This window comes from Ascidiella aspersa, chromosome 3 (genome assembly GCF_963924565.1).
Source record: "Ascidiella aspersa chromosome 3, kaAscAspe10.2, whole genome shotgun sequence".
NCBI lineage: Eukaryota > Metazoa > Chordata > Ascidiacea > Phlebobranchia > Ascidiidae > Ascidiella > Ascidiella aspersa.
The window spans coordinates 22,233,800-22,259,936 of NC_139449.1; the positions used below are offsets into that span (position 1 = coordinate 22,233,800).

Genomic DNA, 26,137 nt, shown 5'->3' on the forward strand with positions numbered 1-26,137 from the left:
TTCTACCATAAGTGTGTAAAATCGATTTACGGTACTCACAATAATAGGCGAAAACAATAAACAATATATTTGGAGTGTGGCTTTTTGGTGCGTTCCAAGTGTCACAAATTAGGGCTGTCGATAGTTAAGCGGCCTGTGCAAAACTCGCAACATACTATTTATATCTGGATATCTTCGGCAAATAAAATTTTGAACTGCAAAATGGGGATTTTTGTGAGTAATTTTTTTTACATTGGGTATATATGCAGAATAAATGGGTTGTGCAATTTTTTTTTCAAAAAAATTTTAGCCCGACGTTTTCCCCAATGAACCAAACACAAAAAGTGTTTAACATGTAATTATTCAATAATATAAAAAAGTTCTCCATATAGTTTGAAACACCCAGCACGGCACACTTTTAATTTTTCTTCCTTTTTTATCATAAATTTCTGTGCATTACTTTGATAAAAAATTATTAATACTTCGTTTGACATGGAGCAAGGATATAGCTTTTAATCCAAAAAACACAGATTTGCGCTTTCAATTAGTTATTTTTTAAGTTAACAATTGTTTCGTATATAAACATTATTTAATTTTTTGTATAACTTAAAACAAGAACGAGTGACTTCGTCGCCGCAAATTATGATAAATTTATACATTTCATGAGTTCTGTCATAGGAAGGAAAGCTGTATTTTTTCATTGTTACTTTCCTTAACCGTGTTATGCTACCGACTACCTGCATCAATCCATATTTCACAAGCACTTACCATGTAAAAATTCTAGACTATTTCTAAAAATATGCTTACTGAATTACAATTATCTAATGGGATAAAAATAGCCATCAAATAAATTTCGTTCTAAATTGGTCGAAGGCCCTAATGCAGCTGCGCTATAGTAATTTCCCTTTTCATGACTTGCGTTTCATTTTGCGTAACTTGCGTGAAAATTTGCGTAACTTGCGTCAAGAAGTCACAGCCTTTCTTACAATCACGACAAAACGTTGTTTTCGACTGTCCTCTGTAAATCCTTTATGGTAAAATTTTCTAATGCTTTAAGTTTCTTGAACATTGCGTTACATTCGCTAAATAACAAATGGTTAACAACTAAAATTTTAATGACCAAACAGTCTTGAAACGTACGACATATGCATCATGAAAATATTTGTTGATAAAATATACACAGACGTAAAGGTGTTACATAGTTCTTTATAAGGAGGCTCCATTTTATAACCACGTGAGCACTGAGCTCTGTATTTTTTTAGTTGTTTTGTTGTAAGATTTGTTTGCGTTGTTTTGCTGATGGAATCGTTACGTTGGCAAAGCTAGGTTAGGCCTTAAATATAAAATCGAACGTATAGAGCAGGGGTCGACAACCTAGAACAGGAGTCGGCAACCTATAGCCCGCGGGCCGGATCCGGTCCGCCAATGTAATTCATCCGACTCACCGCCTCTTTGAAAAACTAGACACGAGTTCATTTCAAATACACTTGGGACTATTTTAACTACGTAAATGCGAAAAATTTTCGCGCTTTGCGCGAATGATCTTTCTACGTCCGGTTTGTTTACATTTTGATGCTTATTTTTGAACTAGATCAGCGCTTCTTTACTGTTGCGCTGTGGAAGGCTGCCAGGTGCGTCAAAAAAAACGGAAAACGTATTCAAAAATATTGGACATAAATTTTTCAACATTTTTTTTTCGGCAATGTAATAAAAACTTGCAAGAAATTTAAAGAAATGCCGTTATACAAAAAATCGCGCTGACTTGAAAAGGTTTCAAAACACTGAAGTAGTTTAACTATTAAAGTTAGCGCGTTTCTTCAAATAGTTTTATTACACTTTTCATTAGTAGTATGGATGACGAAGTGTGGACTCGAATTTTAAACTAAACAAACGCCTTTTTGTTCGCGCTTTGCGCCAACACTTTACTGCCTCCTTAAATGTAATTAAACGCGTTTTTAAGTGCAAAAAAGAACCGAGGCCCGCCTAATTCACAGTTATTCTAACATTCCAATAACACAACTCTTAGTTAACATTTTGTGCGGCCCGCAAAACCTTTCTGAGTTTGGTTTTGGCCCGCGACTAGAAAAAGGTTGCCGACGCCTGGTATAGAACAATAGATATCGATAAACTTGGAATAAGTTACCAAAGTCAAAAAACTGTAATTGTTCACTTCAATCGTATGACAATAGACTTTACGACAAAACTGCGTAAAATCTTTGAATTTTTGTGAGTTGAATTCGCAAAGGTCATATGGTTAAGCTACTTAACTTAATGACAAAAAATGTTGAATTTATTTAAAGTTTAGTTGATATTTTGGAAATTAAAAAATAGCATGCATTTTTAACTTTCTAGAAGTTCGTTGCAATTCTTCTCGTTGCAAATAAAATAAAAAAATGTTTTTAAAATTCAATTAGAAATACCAAATAAATGATTACTATGGGAATATTTTGGTGTGATCAGTAACTAACACTTGATTTGCGTAAGATTCTTCCAACGTTTATCCGCTCCAATAAAACGACTTTCTTAATATTATTAGGCAGGAAGTAAGAAAAAGTGTTATTTAAATAGGATTTTTACGTGTATATTGCTTCAAACTCCGTGCACCGTAACACATCATAATAATAAGACATGATTTGATTAAAAATTGTATTAGGTTTGAAATACACAGCATAAAAAAAATTAAGGTGAAAAATTGTTGTAAATCGCAAATCATTTCCAACTGGTAGAACATAATAAATACCTATGGTATATTTTCAGTACAGTTCGCGTGACTTTTTAACCGGTCGTGAGTCTAATTAGGCATATGTGGCCCGCGCGATATTATTTTTTTAATCCCGTGATTTTCCCTGATCAAGTTTTTTTAGAAGCTACATTGACAACGACAACAATTTGCGTGATCGCTTTCTGCAAAAAACGTCTTGAAATGCCAAGTGTATACAATAATGGCGTACAATTGTTTTTACATTTCTCTACCCAGTTTCCTAGACACAAGTCGCGCATAGTGTGCGTAAAACGGACGCCACACCTAACTTTCACGCATTTAGATGTTCGGACGAAATAACCCCATAAAAAATGAAAACTATTAATTCGGACAAAAAAATTAGTGAGGGTTGTCGCGGTGACGTCAGACGTCGAGTGGTGAGTAAAGACATGCGCTTTTCTTATATTCATGTAGCTTAATGGCAACCAAGTGTCGGGCGTGATTTGAGGAACATCCGCAATAAATTAGTGTTACAAGGAAAGTAAAGCACGCCGTCGGAGCAGCGGAAGTCCTGCGAATTACCAGAAATCAATTGTTACCTTCTTTGCCACGTCGAATGCCACAAAGAACAGTCAGACAAACCAGTATTAGCGGTATCCAGGGGAGAAAAAAACGCCAAGTATAAGCTCAACATTTTGCTAACAACGCAAAATTTTGTAACACACAACGTTAAAATTTATAGAGTAAATCGAAAAGACGTTGAACGTAATCAGCAAGCTCGGGATTTCTTTGGGGCACGTTGCGCAACGGAAAAAGGCCTCAAGCGAATCCGCCATTCACGTTGAAAACGACAAAAAACGTCTAAATATGCGTTGCGAGGTTACTCATGTGAGAAAATTTGATGCTAATCGACGTATTCGCGTAAAAAACGTAGGCGTCACTTCAGTGACAGTGGCTCAACTAAGCCGCGCTTGTCCGACAAGACAATACGCTAAAAATATGGCCGTCGCTTCCTTTCTGGTATCAGTTCAGTTTCCTTTTCGGTGCGTGTATAAAATCGCGGCGCCCTTTACAACGGATCATAGTTTGCAACGGAATTCACAAAGAACACAGAAGTTTGGAACTAAATTTTGGATTTGAATATATCTGCTTAGTTTGTTTAGATCGATTAAAATGACAAGCCTATTCGGAACTCTACTTATTTGCATGTTGGTGGCCACAGCTCACACTCAATCACAGTAAGTTGGTGTATATTGGTATCTGCCTTGTCGATTGAAGACGTTTAGTTGTAAATTACTTTTCACGGACGATTTGTAATAGACAAAAGCTGAAGATGGAGTTGGAAGTAGATTCATTTCCGCTGCAGCAATAGAGATGATGCGCAGTTGACGACTGTTCGAGTTCGGATTTAATTAATTATTAAAATCAGAACTAATGAGTCCGGAAATGCACATATTAAAACAACAAAATAAAATTAACTTTTTGCAGCGGACAATTTCATCTGCTATGGTACGTTGGAAAAAATAATAGAACTAAAAGAGAAACTAATAGCAGCTGACGACAAACATGCCGAACGCTGGCTATAACATTTTATCACAAACATTTAGAGTCTTATCGAATCTCGTAACCTCAAGCTCAGCACCGGATATAGTGTACGTAAACGAAAAAAATCGAGACGTCAGTACGAAAGTGTGCGTAATGCGTAAAACACCGTTCAACACCCTTTTTTCTCCAGAACACAGCGCGAGGATTATTGGGCGGTGGACAAGCTTCTGAAGACCAACGTTGCGTTCGCCGGTCAGCTGGACACCTTTAACGCCGAGATACAGAGCGCCGACGCGCCCAACCCCGACGTGGAGTTGTGCCACAAGTATAAGGAGGGACTGGAGAAAAAGGCGAGCACCGGTCATCTCGTTGAGAGGTCGCTGTCTCCCTGGCGCTACATCAAGAACTTCGACAGTCGCAGGTATGTGGCAAGAGTTGAACGTGTATCTGTCTCGAACCTTACAAACTAAAGCAGTGTTTCTCAGCTTTTTATGGCTTGCGGAACTCCTCAGAAATAATAAATAGATTACGGCACCTCCACAAGATGTTTTGTAGGTTATTTACTAGAATGACACAATAAACGGAACTGGAACAACATACATCAACTCTACACAACGTAGGAAGTTATACTAGGATTTATTCAACTCTAATCTTTCCAAAAATATAGTTGTAAGAGTTGACAAAAATCAGATTTATTAGAAAGCATAAGAAATTGCACCCCAGGGTGTTAGGCAACCCGGTCGAGAACCATTGAACTAAAGAGTCGAAGCTGGTGCGATTGCCTTGTATGGCCACATACAAGAACGCTTATTTTCAAAAACCGATTATTATAAAGGGCCAAACACAAAGCTACAAATCTAGTGTATGCTAAAACTGTGCGTCAATTGCAGGTCTCAGGACGACTTGTATATCGTGGACACAGCGTGCGCCTGTCTTGGTTGCTTCGTGCCCAAGGAGGGCGACGTGCCCAAGGAGGGTTGCCAAATTACAGGGCTGACTACTTCTTTATTTTCTATTAACTTTACCGACATAACTTCAATTTGGCGTTATTTCTAATTTTTGTGGCTCTGGCAATGTCAAGACAGAGCTAAATTGCATTTTTGATTTTAAATTTATCCTCGATTTAATCGTGGCTGTCAATTATGTTGCACTGGTGTCTTCATTCCTATTGGTGCATTAGTTACTTTTGAAACGTTCATATTCACTTTTTTTCATTTTGCGCAACTGCATTCCTTTAATAAAATATTTTTCTACTATAAGTGTGTAAAATCGAAAGTACGGTGTTCACAGTAATACGCGAAAACAATAAACAATAAAGTTTGGAGTGTGGCGTTTTGGTGCGTTCCAAGTGTCACAAATTAGGGCTGTCAATAGTTAAGCGGCCTATAGAAAAATTGCCATACACTATTTATGTCTGGATAAGGGGGTCTTCGGAAAACAAAATTTTGAACTGCAAAATAAGGGATTTTTGTGTGTAAATTTCTTTACATTGGGTATATATTCAGAATAAATCGGTTGTGCATTTTTTTCCCAAAAAATTTTAGCCTGACGTTTTTCCGAAATGAACCAAACAAAAAAGTGTTAAAAACAAAAAAATATAAAAAAAAGTTCTCCGTATAGTTCAGTGGTTGTCAAACTGGGGTCCGCGAGACAATTTTCTGGGACCGCGAAGCACCTAACAAAAAATCAATACGACGCTCCTATAGAAAAAAAAATTTTGTGCAATAAGCTTTTCAGGCAACTTACTTTTCCAAACCAAGTTGATTATTGTTCATTCACGTCATTGTACGCTTCAAGTTAAGTTGTCCATTGTGACGTCATAGTGTTGCGTTGCAATAATAAGAATTACGTTTTTACAGCTTGTCACGGTTTTAAGACTGTTCGTGATAGCTTCACTCAAATAAAGTGATTCGTTAGAGGTTAACATAGCCGAACTGATAGTAAAGAAGCATGTGCACCCGTCCCCCATTTATGCCATTAAAACAACGTTTTATTTTGTATTTATTTGTGTATATTTTTAAGGGACCGTGAACAATAAAAAAATTGCTAGGGGACCGTTGCGTAATTTAAAAAAAAAGTCGGAGAACCACTGGTATAGTTTGATACACCTAGCACGGCACACTTTTATTTTTTGTTTCTTGTTTTATCATTAATTTCTGTGCTATACTATGTACAAAAATTATTTTGACCAAAGTTTATACTTCGTTTGACATAGAGCAAGGATGTAGCTTCTAATCCAAAAACACGCATTTGCGCTTTCAATTCGTTATTTTTTAAGTTGACAATTGTTTCGTATATACACAGGATTTAAATTTTTTGTATAACCTAAAACGTAAACGAGTGACTTCGTCGCCGCAAATTATCATACATTCATACATTTCATGAGTTCTGTCATAGGAAGCAAAACTGTCCTTTTTCGTTGTTACTTTCCTCAAACGTGTTACGCTACCGGTATCGATCCATATTTCCAAGCACTTCCCGTGAAAAAATTCTCCACCATTTCTAAAAATATGCTAACTGGATTATAATTATATAATGGAATAAAAATAGCCATCAAATAAATTTCGTTCTAAATTGGTCGAAGGTCCTAATGCAGCTGCGCTATAGTCATTTCACTATGCGTGACTCGCGTTTCATTTTGCGTAACTTGCGGGAAAAGTTGCGTAACTTACGTCAAAAAGTCATAGCCTTTCTTACAATCACGACAAAACGTTGTTTTCGATTGTCTCGTGTAAATCATTTGTGGTAAAATTTTCTAATGCTGTAAGTTTCTTGAACATTGCGTCACATTCGCTAAATAACAAATGGTTAACAACTAAAATTTTAATGACGAAACAGTCTCGAAACGTTCGACATTTGCATCATGAAAATATTTGTTGATAAAATATACACAGACGTTAAGGTTTTACATAGTTCAGTGGTCGGCAACCGCCGGTCCGCGAGAAGTTCGTTACCGGTCCGCAGCAGGGTTGCAAACAAATAATAATTACCCAAAAGCGTACGTAAAAAGCCGAAAAAAAGCCAGATAAAAGTCAAAAACAATTTAATTATTTTTACATTCAAACCATATCAACTTTCGTTTGAATATACTCCATGGTTGATTGGTATGATAAAAATCACAATTAGTGCCAAACACTAATACAATTCAAACAAAACTAATCTGCTGTGGCTATATTAGTTACATAGCACGTTCACAACATCCAAAATGAATTTTTTTTATCGTAAATCTAACTCCTAGAAGTATACAATATCGAAAAATGGACAAAATATCATGTTTTTTATGTTAACGCGTTCTCACACTAAAGTCCAATGGAATAAAATCATTCAAACAATCTTTATAAACAAAGTTCCACAACAAAATGTTATATTAGTTTGTTGTTCAGGCAGGAAAGTTTTCTGAAGAAACGTATGCGTTTAAATTAGGTTAAGCAAGCCTCTATAAAAATGACAGAAAAAGGCCAAAAAGCTGAATAAATATTTGGCGTCAACCACTTTGAAAAAAAAAACAGATCTTTGAAATTTGGTGTCAAAAAAGCCATTAGTACAAGCCTTGTTCGAACTCCATACTTTTACAGGTGTTGGTCTGTGGTTCATAGTTTTTCATATTGCTATTATTTTACGTTTTTGTATGACGTAACTATATGTGTTGTCTTATTAGAACAAACATATTTTGATCACTCATCTGTTGTTATAGTAGTTACTGATAGCCTTTACCTTGTATGGTTATTGTTATTTTTTAGTGATATTTAGATGTTTTAAGCAGTTTGTCTTTAACTAGTGTGTGTCTATTTTCTACATAGAGCCTTGTTTGTCAAACCGTATCAGGTTAATGTTAGTTTTGTTAGTACGATTTACATGTTTAGGCAGTTTTTTATTGGTTGTGTGTGTTTTTCACCATAGAGCGTTGCTTCTCAAAGCGTATATATTCCTGATAAAGTTTTGGTTGAAGACAGAGGTGTTTTCAAATATTTTTAAAAGCGGGCTGCATGTGAAATAAAAAATATCGTGTGGGAACTGTCACTGCGAAAGAATAACTGGTAATATAATCTTTGTATATGGCCGTATTTGTCTAATTCTAAATAGAGAAATCAGGTGGCACTGTATTAGATTCTCGACAAGCTTTCGCACAACCGTGCTTCATCAGGTCAAAGTGTAAATGAAAACAATTAAAATGCACGTAAAAGCACAAGCGCAAGTAAAAGGCGATAAGAATGGTGACGTCTAAGATATCCACAGGCACATGCTCGCAAAAGCGTGTTACTGACGCAAAAACAATTATACCACGAGGCCTGCGCTTCAAGGTACGCTGGGTGTCGTAAAGCGTGCTATGAGGTGTAGTGTGACATAAAGCCCAAATCTCGATTGAGCCCGACATTGATGGCATCGAACGGTTTAATTATGTTTTGTTCGACTGTGAGCCTTGCTTGGGTGCCGCCCCTTACTTTTTTGATCTCCGAAACTCTTAGGTCTTTTTATGCTGTGTGATCCTTGGTTGAAATGTTCGCCAACAGGTTTCTCCATATGTCCATGCCTTATGTCACTTTTATGTCCATTCATGCGCTTTCTGATGGTTTGTCCAGTTTCTCCAATGTAGATGGTTCGGGGACATTTTACGCATGTGATTGCGTAAACCGCATTGGTGGTATCGCAGTTATAATTACCGCCGACTTCAATGCTGCTGCCGTTCGGTCCTTCAATGATGTGTGGGTAATATAATACATCTGAAGAATCTGACCTTAGGGACGAAAATGGCCAATTACCTTAAAAAAAGAGGAAAACTTCTTTCCATCGCCAATACAATCAGTCGTACTTAATGTACGGATTTATTTCAACGTGCGCTTCAGAAGCACTTAGTCCGCTCTGTCTAATTTGTAACATCAAGTTATCAAACGATGCAATGAAGCCTTCAGCGCAGGTTCCTCTTTCGGATCGCACTGTTGCGAGACGAATTGAGGATATAGCAGAAGACATTGAAACTCAACTATTATAGAGAATTGTAAAGTTCGATTCAGTGTGATGAGTCCACAGATATTGAAAACAAAGCTGTGTTGCTAGTATTTGTTCGTTATCTTTATGAAGAGGATATTCATGAGGACATTTTATGTGTACTGTTATTGCCAAAAAACACAACGGCTTCCAAACTATTTAAATCCCTGAATGATTATTTCGCAGAAAAACTGAACTGGTCTTTTTGTGTCGGTGTATGGACGGATGGGGCTGCAGCCCTGATTGGTCGTTTGTCTGGTTTGACAGTTCGGATAAAGGAGGTCGCACCAGAGTGCGAGGCGACTCATTGTCGTATTCACAGAGAAATGTTGGCTAGCCGAAAGTTATCACCTGAGCTTCATAGCGTATTTGATGATGTAGTTAAAATGATCAACCTCATCAAAGCACATGCTCTTAACACCCGGCTGTTTGAGCATCTGTGTGAGGACATGGATGCTCCACACAAATGCCTTCTTCTGCATACAGAAGTAAGGTGGCTCTAACGGGGAAAATCATTAAACAGAGTGTTTGAACTGCGTAAACCACTGCAAAGATTTCTATTAGAGAAACATTTAGATCTTGGTAACGAATTTATAGATGAAAAATGGGTTCTAAAACTTGCCTACTTGTGCGACATATTTAATCTGCTAAATAAACTAAATCTCTCACTTCAAGACAAAATGACAACTGTATTCAAGTTGGCAGATAAAGTGGCTGCATTTAACGACAAACTTAAATTATGGGAGAAACGTGTTAACAAGGAAGTTTTTGACATGTTTCAAACCTTAGCAGAGACATTGAAAGAAAACGAACTGGATCAAGCGTTCTCTGACCTTGTAAGCAATCACTTGCGGGTTATATTAGAAGAGTTCAAACGCTATTTTCCTAACGCTAAAGACCCTAGGACTGCATATAAATGGATCCGTAATCCATTTATTTTTTAAACTGGTGAATCGACTTCAACTGTGCGACAAGAGGACCAAGTGCTGGACATTGCAAATGATGATTGCCTGAAATGCACTTTTCATGCAACTACTTTACCAATGTTTTAGATGAAGGTCTTGCCAGAATACCCGACCTTGCAATAAAAGCCTCAAAAACGTTGCTGCCATTTCCGACATCGTACTTATGCGAGTCTGGTTTTTCTGTGATGGCAGCAACAAAGACGATCCGCGAAACAGACTAGACGTAAGGGACACATTGCGGGTTTCATTAAGTTCAATAACTCCTAGGTGGGAGCATCTCGCTGCCACAAAACAAGCTCAAAGTTCCTATTGAAAAAAATGTTGTAATAAATTTCCTCCACTGAACATTTGTTGTTTTTAAGACGGCGGTCCCCGACAAAATTTTAGTTTTAAACCGGTCCAAAGTGCAAAAAAGGATGCCGACCCCTGACATAGTTCTTTATAAGGAGGCTGCATTTTATAACCACGTGACCACTGAGCTCTGTATTTTTTTAGTTGTTTTATTGTAAGATTTGTTTGCGATTTTTTGCTGATGGAATCGTTACGTTGGCAAAGCTAGGTTAGGCCTTGAATATAAAATCGAACGTATAGAGCAGGGGTCGACAACCTAGAACAGGAGTCGGCAACCTATAGCCCGCGGTTCGGATCCGGTCCGCCAATGTAATTCATCCGACCCGCCGCCTTTTTGACAAACTAGACACGAGTATTTTAAATACATCTTGACTATTTTAACTACGTAAATGCGAAAAAATTCGCGAACGATCTTTCTACGTCCGGTTTGTTTACGTTTTGATGCTTTATTTTGAACTAGATCAGCGCTTCTTTACTGTTGCGCTGTGGAAGGCTGCCAGGTGCGTCAAAAAAACGGAAAACGTTTTCAAAAATATTGGACATAAATTTTTTAACATTTTTTTTAATTTTCGGCAATGTAATAAAAACTTGCAAGAAATTTAAAGAAATGCCGTAATAAAAAAAATCGCTCTGACTTGAAAAGGTTTCCACACACTGAAGTAGATTAACTTTTAAACTAAACAAACGCCTTTTTGTTCGCGCTTTGCGCCAACACTTTACTGCCTCCTTAAATGTAATTAAACGCGTTTTTAAGTGCAAAAAATATCCGAGGCCCGCCTAATTCACAGTTATTCTAACATTTCAATAACACAACTCTTAGTTAACATTTTGTGCGGCCCGCAAGACCTTTCTGAGTTTGGTTTTGGCCCGCGATTAGAAAAAGGTTGCCGACCCCTGGTATAGAACAATATAGATATCGATAAACTTGGAATAAGTTACCAAAGTCAAAAAGCTTAAGGTTACAGAATTATTTCAATGCGTTTAAATTGATTTCACTTAACGTGTAATTGTTCACTTTAATCGTATGACAATAGATTTTCGACACAACTGCGTACAATTAAATTTTTGTGAGTTCAATTCGCAAAGGTCATATGGTTAAGCTACTTAACTTAATGACAAAAAACGTTGAATTTATTAAAAAACTTTTAAAATGACTTATTTTCGTGTAGTTAACGCAAAATCAGTTGTGTCTTTGGGCATATGCAAAACACTTTTCTAAATTGAGTCTTATAAATGTGAGTTTTGTTATCGTGTTTAGTTGATATTTTGGAATTTAAAAATACCATGAATTTTAAACTTTCTAGAAGTTCGTTGTCATTCTTCTCGTTGCAAAAAAAAATGTTTTTAAAATTCAAATAGAAATACCAAATAAATGATTTCTATCGAAATATATCGTGTAAATTCAATACTTAGTTTGCGTAAGATTCTTCCAACGCTTATCCGCTCCAATAAAACGACTTTCTTAATATTATTAGGCAGGAAATAAGCAAAAGTGTTATTTAAATAGGATTTTTACGTGTATATTGCTCCAAACACCGTGCACCGCAACACATCATAATAATAATATCTGAAGACATGATTGGATTTAAAATTGTATTATGTTCGTAATACTCGGCATAAAAAAAAATTTAAGTGAAAAATTGTTGTAAAGCGCAAATTACTTCCAACTGGTAAAACATGATTAAAATCTGTAGTATATTTTCAGTGCTGTTCGCGTGACTTTTTAACCCGTTGTGAGTCTAATTAGGCATATGTGGCCCACGCAAAACACCCCTGTTTATTATTTTAATCTCCTGATTTTTCCTGTTCAAGTTTTTTTAAAAGTTACATTGCCAACGACAACAATTTGCGTGATCGCTTTCTGCAAAAAACGTCTTGAAATGCCAACTGTATACTCCGGTGATCACCGTATATGCCTCGAGAGATTCCCAAGTGATATTTTTTGTTGAACATGATTTAAGACAGAAGATTGTTTTGTTCGGTCTGGAATTAACAAAAAATGTTCGGATGAATTTAACCACGTGTCGTGTATATGTGAATATCTAATACACTGCCACACAATAATGGCGTACAATTGTTTTTACATTTTCTCTTTCCAGTTTCCTTGACACAAGTCGCGCAAATAGTGTGCGTAAAACGGACGCAACAACTAAGTTTTACGCATATAGATGTTGGATGAAATAACCCCATAAAAAATTAAAACGGGTAATTCGGACAAAAACATGAGTTAGGGTTGTCGCGGTGACGTCAGACGTCGAGTGGTGAGTAAAGACATGCGCGCTTTTCTTATATTCATGTAGCTTAATGGCAATTAAGTGTCGGGCGTGATTATCTGGGAGTACGCAAGTTTGGGCGGATGCAGAAACAGTTTGAGGCACATCCGCAACAAATTAGTGTTTCAAAGGAAAGTCAAGCCCGCCGTCGGAGCAGCGGAAGTCCTGCGAATTACCAGAAATCAATTGTTACCTTCTTTGCCACGTCGAATGCCACAAAGAATAGTCTGACAAACCAGTATTAGCGGTATCCAAGGGAGAAAAAAAACGGCAAATAAGCTCAACATTTTGCTAACCACGCAAAATTTTGTAACACACAACGTTAAAATGTATAGAGTAAATCGAAAAGACGGAAGTAGAAAAATCCTTGGAAACTTGTCAAAAAAAAGACATGAACTTTGCCCGGCGAAAAACTGACTTCAAACATACGTAAATAGGAGAACATCGTAGCGAGACGAACTAAACCGAATCAGAACAAGCATAAATAGGAATTCTAGCGCCTTTAATTAAATATAAAAATTATAAATTAAAATTATATAAATAGTCGTAAAATTGAAAGAAAATGAAGACGACAAATAGTCGAAGAAGAGTCAGATCTGAAGCAGAAATGTCTAGACTAAAGTTCGGTCCAACAAGGAGCAACCCGAAATTAAGGTAAACTAAATTCTGTTTAATTTAGAATCCGACGTTGAACGTAATCAGCAAGCTCGGGATTTCTTTGGGGCACGTCGCGCAACGGAAAAAGCCTCAAGCGAATCCGCCATTCACGTTGAAAACGACAAAAACGGCTGAATACGCGTCGCGAGGTTACTGATGTGAAAAAATTCAACGCCAATCGACATATTCGCGTCAAAAACGTAGGCGTCACTTCCGTGACAATGGCTCAACTATAAGCCGCGCTTGTCCGACAAGACAATACGCTAAAAATATGGCCGTCGCTTCCTTTCTGGTATCAGTTCAGTTTCTTTTTCGGTGCGTGTATAAAATCGCGGCGCCCTTTACAACGGATTATAGTTTGCAACGGAATTCACAAAGAACACAGCAGCTCGGAACTAAATTTTGGATTTGATTAACTATATCTGCTTAGTTTGTTCAGATCGATAGAAATGGCAAGCCTAGTTGGAACTCTACTTATTTGCATATTGGCGGCCACAGCTCGCACTCAATCACAGTAAGTTGGTGTATATTGGTATCTGCCTTGTCGATGGAAGACATTTTAGTTGTAAATTAATTTCATAGACGATTTGTAATAAACGAAAGCTGAAAATGGAGTTGGGAATAGATGCATTTCCGCTGTAGTAATGGAAATGACGCAGTTGAAAATATCGATTAGAGATATGATTGACTGTGAAAGTTCGGTTTTAATTAATTTGAAAACAGCTAATGAGTCCGGAAACGTATTATTTCAAAAAGCAAAATTAATTAATTTCTTGTAGCGGACAACTTCATCTGATATGGTACGTGTAAAAACGTATAAAACAAAAAGAGAAACTAAATGCAGCCGACGACTATAAAAATACGCTACAATGACAAACATGCCGAACTCTGGTTATCACTTTTTTATCACAGACATTTAGCGTCTCATCAAATCTTCGTAACCTCAAGCTCAGCACCGGATATAGTGTCCGTAAACGAATCAAAATCGCGACGTCAGTACGAAAGTGTGCGCAAAGCGTAGAACACCGTTTAAGTTAAACTTCAACGCCTTTTTTCTCCAGAACACAGCGCGAGGATTATTGGGCGGTGGACAAGCTTCTGAAGACCAACGCTGCGTTCGCCGGTCAGCTGGACACCTTTAACGCCGAGATACAGAGCGCCGACGCGCCCAACCCCGACGTGGAATTGTGCCTCAAGTATAAGGAGGGACTGGAGAAAAACGCGAGCACCGGTCATCTCGTTGAGAGGTCGCTGTCGCCCTGGCGCTACATCAAGAACTTCGACAGTCGCAGGTGTGTGGCAAAAGTTATACATGTATTTACCTCAAACCTTATACACTAAAGCAGTGCTTTCTCAGCCCTTTTATAGCTTGCGGCACTTCTGAGAAATAATAAATAGATTGCGGCACCCCTACAAGATTTGTTTGTAGGTAATTTACTAGAATGTCACAATAAACGGAACTGCAACAACACATATCAACTCTGCACAACGTAGGAAGTTATAAATTGGATTTTATTCCACTTATTATAATCCTTACAATAATATAGTTGTAAGAGTTGATCAAAAATCAGATTGCTAAAGATTCTTAAATAGCTCTCGGTATACTTGAGCATTAGAAATGGCACCGCAGGGTTTCACGGTATCCCGGTCGAGAACCATTGAACTAAAGAGTCGAAAGCTGGTGCGATTTCCTTGTACGACCACATAGAAGAAAACTTATTTTCAAAACCGGATTACTATAAAGTGCTAAACACGAAGCTGCAAAGCATAGTGTATGCTAAAACTGCGCGTCAATTGCAGGTCCCAGGAAGACTTGTATATCGTGGACACGGCGTGCGCCTGTATTGGTTGCTTCGTGCCCAAGAAGGACGACCCGCATGAGTTCGTCTACACCGAGTCCCTGATCAGTGTTCCGATCGCGTTCAAGCGCAACGTGAAAATGGCCGGCGGCGAAACGGCGAAGGTCACCACGCATATGGGATGCCAATGCCAGTTTCCCAGATATACGACGAACGCGGGCGACCAGCCCATTGTTGAGTCGGTCATTTGGTGATCGACAGGCCGCCCTAAATGGCCAAACATTTGATTTTTAGCTTACTTTTTTACCGAATATTTGTTCGCCTTTTACATGGCGTTACGGCCCAATTTCAACCTCACTTTTGTACCGGTTTTACTCTTCGTTTACATGGCGCTAAGAACGATTTTCAACCTGCTTTTCTACCCTTTTTCACTTGCATTTACATTCCGCATCAGGAACGGTCGGTTTTAACTTGAAAGACTGTTTACGTAAGAAACAAACGGCTTTACTTCGGCCGTGTATATAAACCGAGCTAATTAATTATTTTCCCTAGTTCTTTTTAACTGTGGCGCGTTGTCGAATTAACAAGGGCCGACTTTACTTCTTTATTTTCTATTTCCTTGTGATTTACCGACATAATTACTGTTTTACGTTATTTCTAATTTTTGTGGCTCTGACAATGTCAAGATAGAGCTAAATGGCATTTTCTATTTTTTATTATAAATTTGTCCTCGATTTAATCGTTGATGTCAATCATGTTGCACTGGTGTCTGTGTACTCATTTGAGCATAGTTTACTTCCGAAACGTTCATATGCGCTTTTTTTCTTTTTGCGCAACTGCATCGCTTTAATAAAATCTTTTTCTACCCCAAGTTTGTGAAAGTACGGTACTCACATTAATAGGCTAAAACAATAAATAATATAGTGTGGAGTGTGGCTTTTTGGTACGTTCCAAATTCATTAGTGTGTCACAAATTAGGGCTGTCGATAGTTATGCGGCCTGTGAAAAACTCTGATATATTTTATGCGGCCTGTGAAAATCACTTACTATTTATGTCTGGATAAAGGAATCTTCCGAAAACGACATTTTGAACTGTGTAATTGGGATTTTTCTGAGTAAATTTCTCTAAATTAGGTATATATTCAAAATAGATATGGTTGTGCAATAAGTTTTAGCTTAAAGTTTTTTTTAAAGAACGAAACAAAAAAAATGTTAAATAAGTAATTCCTAAATAATGTAAAAAAAGTTCGCCGTTTTACTTAAAAAAATCACTATGTTAAGAAATATGTTAAGGTGCCCTAATGGATAGGCATATCTGAGAAACACATTATAGGGGGATGTAATACTACCGCACAATGAGTATACTAAGGCTTGGTAAAGAAAATATAAGGATAAATAATAACATGTTTAAAAGTGTTTAATCTTACAGTTACATTATGACACTATTACAAAAAAAGTAGACTCGCTCAATCCCATCTTTAGGAAAAATACAGGAGAACAGAACAATGAAAAATATAGGAAACGCAGCCATCACGTTTGGCCGGCTGAACACCGCAGCACTTTTCGGATTGTAAGTCATTGATTTCTTTGTCGAACTTAGATTGTAAATCCAAAAACCAGAAACAACAAACTTAAACAATCGCTTTTTACAAACATCTTCAACGCATAAATATAAAAAAAAGACAAAAATAAAGGTAAAATGCCAAACAAATGCGACATGTAGATAAATGTGGTTTAACAATGAGCATGTATACTGGGTGTGCATAACGGTAAAGATACTGCCAAAAAAGGGTGAGAAATATATTCCCTTGTATACTTGCTACGCTGGTAATAACTTTTCGTGAGCGCATCGCGTCCTAATTGAAAAAGTCCACATACAAACCATTTTGACGGCAATCGAAATGCATCTAATTGCAGAGGAAATTTGCGTTGCCATGTGTTCTTGGAAAGACGAAACACACATTTACTGCGTAAAACCGTCGCCCGCTCGAATATAAACTTGCGCAAGCTTCACAGCGCACGTTACACGCATACGTCACCGGTCAGTTCACTACTTTGATGGCGACAGCATGACTCGGTTTTCCCGCCTGCTGTTAATCACAAAAACGCTTTAAAGCAGTCTGATGGCGACTAATGAGATGGAACGCTATTTCTTTTGTTTTGTTGCCGCGTCTCCACCGACCAGACTTGACGCAAATCTTACGCACAGCAGACAGACACGACTAAACGCGTTTTTAGCGAGATAGCGCGTGCACTACTTTTTTACCGTGTCTAAAGATGCTTTTCGATAGAAACCATTAGTTTTTTACGGGTTTTTGTAGGTTTTATATTAGGAATGTTATTTTAAAAGGTTAAGCAGGTTATTTTTTTTAATTCCAATAAAAATATATTTCTGGAAATGTCGAAAAGCCTTTTAATTCGTATCTTTCTTTTCCATGTATGATTTTAACAGCTTGACTATTTAAAAAAACAATTTTGAAGACACCCTTGCGTACTTTTGAAACTTATCTTCATGTTTTTATAAAGTGCGAGAAAGTACATGGAAAGAAAACTCTCTATACCTTTTTTTCACAAATAGAGTATACCCACTACTTGTGTTGTCGTATAAACTGCTGGTTACGTTTCCAAATACATATTTCTTCCAAAATTTACATGTTATTTGCCTCCGCTATGATCACAACTGAATTATATCGCCCAGCTTTGACCAGTTGAAGTTTCGCGCGCTTTGTCGGTGGGGATTTGACAGAGTCGCTTTCAGGCACGACGCGACAAGTCAACAGACAGACATGTTTCGTCGCGTCGTGTCTGAGGCCCGGTGGGGATCCAGCCTAACTACGCACATGATTCCAGTTGTGACGGAATGCTTTCATGTTTTAGGAAGTTTTACGTCATTAAAAAAATGCTAATTTACTACGAAGCCCAGTGATGAAAATTGTTTCGTGGCTCGTGGCCGTGGGCATAAAATTGATAGCAATCTTAAAGTAAATTTTAACATGCCACAACTGAAATGGGTCTAATACGCACATAACTCCAGTTTGTGAGTCTTGTGACGGGAAAAATTTCATGTTTATAGACAGTTTTACGTTATTTGAAAAAATGTTAATTTACTACGAAACCCAGTGATGAAAATTGTTTCGTGGGTATACAATTGATAGTAATCTTAAAGCAAATTTTAACATACCACAACTAAAATGGGAAAGGTATCGGTATTTTAATAGTATCATAAAAAATATTGTGATCAAAGTACGCCCTTCGGATTGCTTTTTAGAGCAAGAAAAACATTGCTGCTGAAAAGCTAGTCAATAAGATATGTGTTCAACCAAAAGTCAGTCACACAGGGGTCGTCGCTCTCAGCATTGATAATTATATGATAGCTTAAAAAACGTTTTTCCGCATGCTGATATCACAAATCGGTTGCTTCATAAGCAAAACTATAACTCTTTAAAATTATGGCAAAATCGAAAATCACCAGTTATTTGTGACGTTTGTCGGATGCAATTAGCTGGCCGTACGCATTTTCGTACAGCTGTGATGCAATGCTCCAAAAAATGCTATATGGTATTCTTCGAGTGGCTTGCTTTCATTAGGTTTAAAAGGTTGAATTGTTTTTTGGTCTACTATCCAACCTTTTGGCACAGCGTCTTCGGCTGTTTTATTTTTAATTTTATACAGCTTACACTGCGTGTATCTATACTGTGTTACAGAAGCCCAATGAGGTCAGTAGTTAATTTTATTATTTACACTAAGACGAATCCATTGAACAGTGCACTCATATCAGCTGTCTATTCAAAATGTTTGATACATAGAAGTAGCAACAAAACATTCAACTCTAACCTGAAGATCCTGCTCTTGGTTAGGAAAAGAGTTGGTCCCACAAGCGGTGATCAGCTCCTGTGCCGTCACTATTGTTGTCATGACGACGAGCCTCTCCAGGTCCTCCTCGATCGTCTTGCAGAGTACGGGAAAGATTTGAGACAGGAATTCTCCATCTACATGGTGGTTAGGAACGATTCACGTTGTAAAAATATAGACAGGTCCCATTCAAATAATTTCGATGATATTAAAAAAAAACATGCTAATGTGTATCACAGAGAAATAAATTTGCAAACTTGACATTATGCAGTTTGTACTTTGTACGGTTTCTTGCCGTCAGGCTTGGTGTGTGGTAAGCACGGGTTTGATTACTCATGCAAATAAAATTTAAATGTACGTTTCACGCAAACACTGATTGTTTTAGCTAGATAATAATTAATTTCAACGCGTAAACGGTCGAGTAGATCGACGACATCTTGATCAAGACGTTTTGATACAAACTTATGATCTTCAGTGAATAATGCAAGTTCATTTCGAAACGTCGTTACCAAGATGATGTCAATCTACTTGACCTTTTCGGCGCTGAAATTTTTGAAATACTATATCAAGCTATATTACATATCCGTGCACACTGCACACTGCACCCAGCTGATTGTTTTACTTTGGAAAATAAATTTGATTTAGATAGTGCGATTGTAAAGTTAATTTAGTATCATATTGATTACAGGTCGTGTCGTTTGTCGGGCAGACTATCTACTTACACGATGCACTTTGCTCGCGAAAGGCTGTCATTGTAAATTGTCCACAAGTTGCAATGGCCGCTTTTCTCACGTCGGAATGAGGAAAGTCGATCTGCTTAAATACCTGTTCGAGAGACCAACACATAGAACAATTGTTAAAATTTTAAATACTTACCTTTCAACACTTTTTTATTTACTTGTATTAACCTCATTGTCAATGATCAGTTAAAAAAAACATTTGCGCCACCTATCTATCACAATATTTGAAGTGTATTTGCGTGTCAATTACCTAATTCCTTGGTCAACCAAATTATCTTATATTAAAAACTATAAGACCACTGTACCAATACCATTTTTTTAAAACATATCAACAGAAACCAAAAATATTTTTTGCGATTTTTAAGGGTCAAAGAAACTCTAAAAATAGCGCCTCTTAGTAAACATTTTCACGATTTTTACAAGAAACAATAGATTTTAAACGTATTACGTGGGTCAGGTTAGCCTCGTCTAGCATAATAAACATAAGTGACAAGTTTATCGCTGCCTTATAACTAGGGCGATTATTTTTTGACTTGTCAAAAAAAGTCAAAATTTTCTCAAAATTTACATGTTGGATCAAAATTTGTCAAAATTCTGTCAAGTCAAAATGGATTAAAATGCACATCAAAAAAATATGTTTTTAGGTCAAAATTTCTAATTTTTTTGGTTAAAAAGTAATCGCCCTACTTATAACGCACAAATGAGGACTAGTTTTATCACCCACCTCTACAAAGCACTCGTTTAGGTAGGGCTGGAAGGACTTGGGACACGACTTGGCGAGGTCTCCAAGCGCCTCGCACGAGTCTGCCTTCTCGTCCATGTACGAGTTCTCCACCGAGAAGGCCTCAACTTCGTCCTCATCTAAAATATTCGGGCCGAGTGACTCGTATTAATGGGATTTATTGCAACCGCGTTTAATGTATTGAAGGAACATTTCTTATGGTTAGAGCTCAAGGAAGAAAACCTTGTGTTGCAATTTGTTTGGCTTTCTTCTACACTCTACACCCGGTGTGTCCAACTCAAACATGCCAATGTGTCAATTTTTACCTTATAACTTCTTCCCGTGCCAAAGTTCAGCAAAGTTTTTTTTGTAATATTAAAAGCGCTTTTATACAAAAAATAACAGTATAGTGTTATAATATCAGAAGTAATTGTTTGTTGTCGTAATTGCTAGGATTTTTTGTATTGTGAATAAACAATGACAATTGGGTGTATAAGAAATTTAGCTTTTTTGACAATTGGCTGTATTTTTGGGGGGCTTGCGTGCAATTTTTTATTTTTATGTTGGACACCCCAGCTTTACACCATGACAATTTAAAAAAAAATGATAAAGGCTAATAAAGTTTAACATATTAAACGAATCTTCAACATAGATCAGTTAGTGGACTTATTTCTTGTTGAGTATTGGCTTCGAATGGAACTTAAAAATATTTTCGCATTGTACTTTAAAAAATGTTTGCCAAGATGCTGTTAATTTTGGAGTCTTTGGTTTAGGTCATGACCAGATAAAACTCTCACAAAATATTCCTTTATAGCATTGGTTCTCAAACTTTTTAAAAAAAAATACGCAACGGTCCCTCAGGATTTTTTTTTAATTGCTCACGGTCCTTTAAAATATATACAAAATAACATCTTGTTTGTTAATGGTATCAATGGGACGGATGCACTTGCTTCTTTGCTATCAGCTCTATGTTAAATTCTAACGAATCACTTTATTTGAGTGAAGTAATCACGAACAGTTTTAAAACCGTGACCGTACAGCCCACAGTGGCAGCTCAGCAAGCTGTAAAAACCTAATTCTCACTAGCACAACGCAACACTATATGACGTCACAATGGACAATTCAACTCGAAGCGTACAATATCTTTAATGAACCACTAGATTCAGCTTTGTTTTGAAAAGTAAATTGCCTGAAAATTGTATTGCACAAAAATATCTTCTTTAGGAGTGTCCTGTTGATTTTTGGTCAGGTGCTTCGCGGTCCCAGAAAATTGTCTCGCGGACCCCAGTTTGAGAACCACTGCTTTATAGGATACTGTTGTTTTTTACCAAAAATTCTGTTGTTAGAGCTTTTTCTAAACTGATTATGCCGCGTCGGGATTTAAATGGTAAAATATTTTCGTATTATACACGGGTACACTATTTAAAAAAAAATATGCCCACGATGTTAACAATTTTCATTACAGAAAGCGTTAAAACATCGCGAACAAAGTCATCGGGCGAATGTTTAGAACTTATCGATGTTTGTACACTACAGTGTACACGTAGGGGTCATAGAGCAATAGGGTTTTGCGCAAAGGTCTTTGTGCAAAAAATCCAACCTTCGTCATCGTCTTCATTATCGAGGTCGGTCTCGGTCGAATCGTCCAGAAACGAGAAGTCGGCGTTCGACGGGGAATCACCGTCATCGGCAAAGTGGGCCTGTATTGCAAACATATAAACATTTTAACGGCAAATTGACAGAGAGTCAAGCAAGCGAAGCATAAGTTATCATTCAATTTTGTCAACTTTCAAAATTCGAACAGTATCTTGTATTATAACGTTTACATTTAAAGCAAAAAAAGAAACTCTTTTGGTAAAATGGCCATGATAATGATAAGAAACTGGTTAGGCGTGTTCGAAATATTAAGTTTAAATAGCCCCTCTAGTATTTTTGTTCTCACAAATTCCGACGTCCTACACAGGTCAGTTTCTCAGAGTAAATGGCAACAAAAGCGTTACTGTGTATGACGTCAAAATGTGGACAACAAAAATACTTACTAGAGGTTCAAAGAACGTAAATTATAATTAACATTATGCCTTTTAGCAACAGTTATTCGAGATATTTTTGCCTTTTCTAATACAAAGGCAAAACAATGTTATTTTTTAAATTCGCCTCTTAAATCCAACAACATTTACCGAGATCCAAACTAAGTATGAATCAGTTGTTAAAATATTATTATTATTATTATTTTTATTGCTTATATGGGGATCTATGCAAAAAACTGGCAGTTGATCTTTTATCCTTGTAGTAAGATTAAAAAACAACCACAGAGGTTAAAAAATATCCAAAACAAACATAGAATACTGCAGTTACGATAAAACCGGCACCATCAGTTCTGATTAAACACAATTCGAATGTGAATCTTAGCAGAATTAAGTTTTTAGCAGATGATGAAGTCGGTCTTGGCGAAACTGCAGTATATATAAATTTGTTTTAGATCATTTTTAACTCTTATTTTTGGATAAATATGAATCAAAGAACAAAAAAGGAACCTACAATTACTCCCTCAGTAGACTGCGCTGAGCTGATCAAACTTCGAACAATCACTTTGAGGAAGGGAGACATCTTCTCGCCAACGATACTCGCAAGAGCCGAAAACAAACCGTAACTGAACATAACAAAGCAAAAATAAAGCAAATATACAGGACTGTATAGAATATTCCAATTTAACACATTAGAAAAAAAGCAAGGATAACATTTTTGTCTTTATTTATTGTTAGTAATAAAATATAAACGTCATTGCAATTTAATATTTTTAAATTTATCAGTATTGAAAATAGGAAAATAGGATTTTATCATGATACATCACGCTTTTATCGAAACGGTAACCATCAACAAAATTTCAATAAAAAACGAATTATCCAGAAATCGCAAAAAAACGAATTATCCAGAAATTTCAACAAAAAAACAATAATTGACCGGACTAACAAACAATAAACTAAAAGTTGTTAATGATGGATTTACGATCATGTTTTATTGGTCGAATACATGTTATTATAACCGCCTGTGTTATAATATAAAATATTAGACAACAAACCGAACACCACCTTGTAACAGCGTTGTTTCAATGGAATAACGCTTTTATACGATAACGAGAAGCGTAAGTTGTACTGAGCAATTAACAGAACGTACGCGGCTCTCTTAAGGTCGGGATCCGACGTTTCACCAGTGACCAGGTCCATCCCTAACTTGAGGCAATCTTCGGCCAGTTGCAGGTTCGACTTGCCAACTGTTCGCATCAGCACGCCAAGTGTGTCTACAGTATATATGGCTTTTAAAATTAACACAAAAATTGTAGGTAAATGCGCAGTAGCATGCAAGGGGGAGAGATAATTCGAATTTAGTGAACAACAACCTCCAAGTTACAAGGGCATCCAAATTGACAGGTTCAGGTAATTTAATTTTTTATAGTTAAGAACAGTGTTTTTAACTCTTTCAGCCTGTGGCAGAATAAAAAAAGCAAATACGCGGTACATATTTTACCGTACAGTTATACCTTCAAAATCACCCAAACTGCATTACAGGGTATTAAGTAAACGCCATTAAGTTATTAGTTATCAAATGAGATAGTCTACTGCAGTACACCCAAGTCTCGCACGCTAGACTGCATGCTAACTTGTAACACATATTAGTTAACCATTAAAACTAAGTTTTCCGACACACATAAAAATCACTTCGAGGCACGCAGTTTAAGAATGGCCAGTTCAGAACCTTGTTACATTTAACTGCAAATTTAAAAATAGGTTATAAGTGGTAAAAAATTACAACCGATATTTAAAATTGTATACGCTAAAGAAAACAGCTTGTTCACAACCCCACAAATCTACTTTTTTCGTTACCTAACGACTGTGTATGTAACACGTTCAGCTCGTCGTTGTCGTTTTCCTTCGGTCCGTTCATGGAGGACAGACATTGCTGCAGAAGCGCCAGGATGTCAGCAAGGTAGGGCTGGATGTTTTCCTGGGCAGCGTTTACTGTGAAAAAAAATACAAAGCTTGATTGGGAGCAACCACTTGGGTTGGTGCGCTTTTATTTTACAGTGAAAGTGGGAATTTTCATAAATTGAAGTGAATGTTACTTTTTGACAAATATTTGGAAAAATGACACAACTGATGGAACGTAAATTAAAACTATGAATTTGATGCGACACATTGATGAAATTTCCTAAACAATCTGATATGTAATGTGAAATTAATCCTTTTCGGCATTTTGGTTCCGCGAAATTACTATTAAATAGTCGGGTTAGGATAAGGAAAACAATTACATATTTAAGTATATTATCTTTTAACTTGTTTTTTACAAACCATCCGTTTAAATAACTTAGGTCAGGGTGGAGACATTTTTAAACGATGGAGACATTTTTATTTATTAAACATAAAGAAGTTGCTCACCGACTGCCCCTATGGCACTGACGGCCAGCTCTTTGGTATGCACGTCGCCAGATGTCCTCAACGCGGCTAGAAGGTGTTGCACAAGTTGATCAAGGTAGGGCAGAATGTCGGAACCTGGCAGAAGATCATTAACAAGAAGTTAAAGGGACTACAGTTTTTTTTAACGCTGAACACTTTAAAACTTGGCACGCAATTTTTTTTTTGACCGATTATAGGGGAACTTTTTGATTGCGGCCCAAGATACTCTTGCGAACTCGTGTGTAAATATTAAGTTGAAATCTAGTATAATCGCGCCAAGCGCGAAAAAACAGGTTTAATTTAATTTCAAATTGGCAAAACTACAAATAAAAGGATACATGACGCATGTGGCACATAAAAAAGATTCGAATAAATAGCACAAATTTGAATTCTACTTTGAGATGTTTTCGTATTCTTTCACTGTTTTCTAAAATTTTGTGACCAATCTGGTCAGAACCAATGTCAACAAATCTAACTAAGTGTATTATTATATACAATTTCTATATAAAACAATGCAGTCGGCGGCCTAAACAAGTTAACCAGCGACCAAATTTATAGTGAAGACCTATGTTTGAGAAACTGTGAGCTAATTTAACAGAATTTGGACTCTGTATAGCTAACTAAGAGTTACATGGCACAACGTGCTGTAATATGCATAGCGCCTTTGGGTAAATATATTTTATTAAAACGGATTAAACATCGAAAATTGTATTTACATAGTTAAACTCGGATGTTTGCGGGTCATGGTCTCTGGTGGCCCTGTGATGCAGCAATGAGCCAAAAGAAAACTTTTATTCATACCAACTTACAGTTCAATGAATGTACGGCTCTCACTCGGCTCACAACTACTTGATAAAACTGAAATAATAACAAATAGCTCCCGGCCCCACAAAAATTTATAAAAGACCCATATTTGGGCTGCAGTCTACATTTTGCCTGCCACAGATAAAAATCGCTTACCGAAGCGGAAATGCAAAAATTGGAATTAGTTATGGCAGGTCGTCGCAATGCTTCGGTAACACTTTTATTCGGCATTCATGAACTCAAGTTGTCAGGGAATTTAAAAGATTTTTTACACTTTAACATAATACGTTATCTGGTGAGTTAAATCTTGATG

The 26,137-nt window shown here is 36.9% G+C and overlaps 1 protein-coding gene across 1 annotated transcript in view; it reads right to left on the bottom strand.

Annotated features, from left to right (window-relative positions):
• LOC146160860 (importin-4-like) overlaps positions 1–26,137 on the bottom strand; it is a 70,852-nt gene that overhangs the window by 38,950 nt on the left and 5,765 nt on the right. The window contains exons 13-20 of the mRNA XM_083383379.1: positions 25,003–25,116; positions 24,451–24,585; positions 23,744–23,867; positions 23,108–23,219; positions 22,170–22,269; positions 20,573–20,709; positions 19,831–19,933; positions 19,091–19,245 (exon numbers count right to left, since the gene is read on the bottom strand). Coding sequence (XP_083239505.1) covers positions 19,091–19,245; positions 19,831–19,933; positions 20,573–20,709; positions 22,170–22,269; positions 23,108–23,219; positions 23,744–23,867; positions 24,451–24,585; positions 25,003–25,116 — 980 coding nt within the window. The remainder of the gene's footprint in view (positions 1–19,090; positions 19,246–19,830; positions 19,934–20,572; positions 20,710–22,169; positions 22,270–23,107; positions 23,220–23,743; positions 23,868–24,450; positions 24,586–25,002; positions 25,117–26,137) is intronic.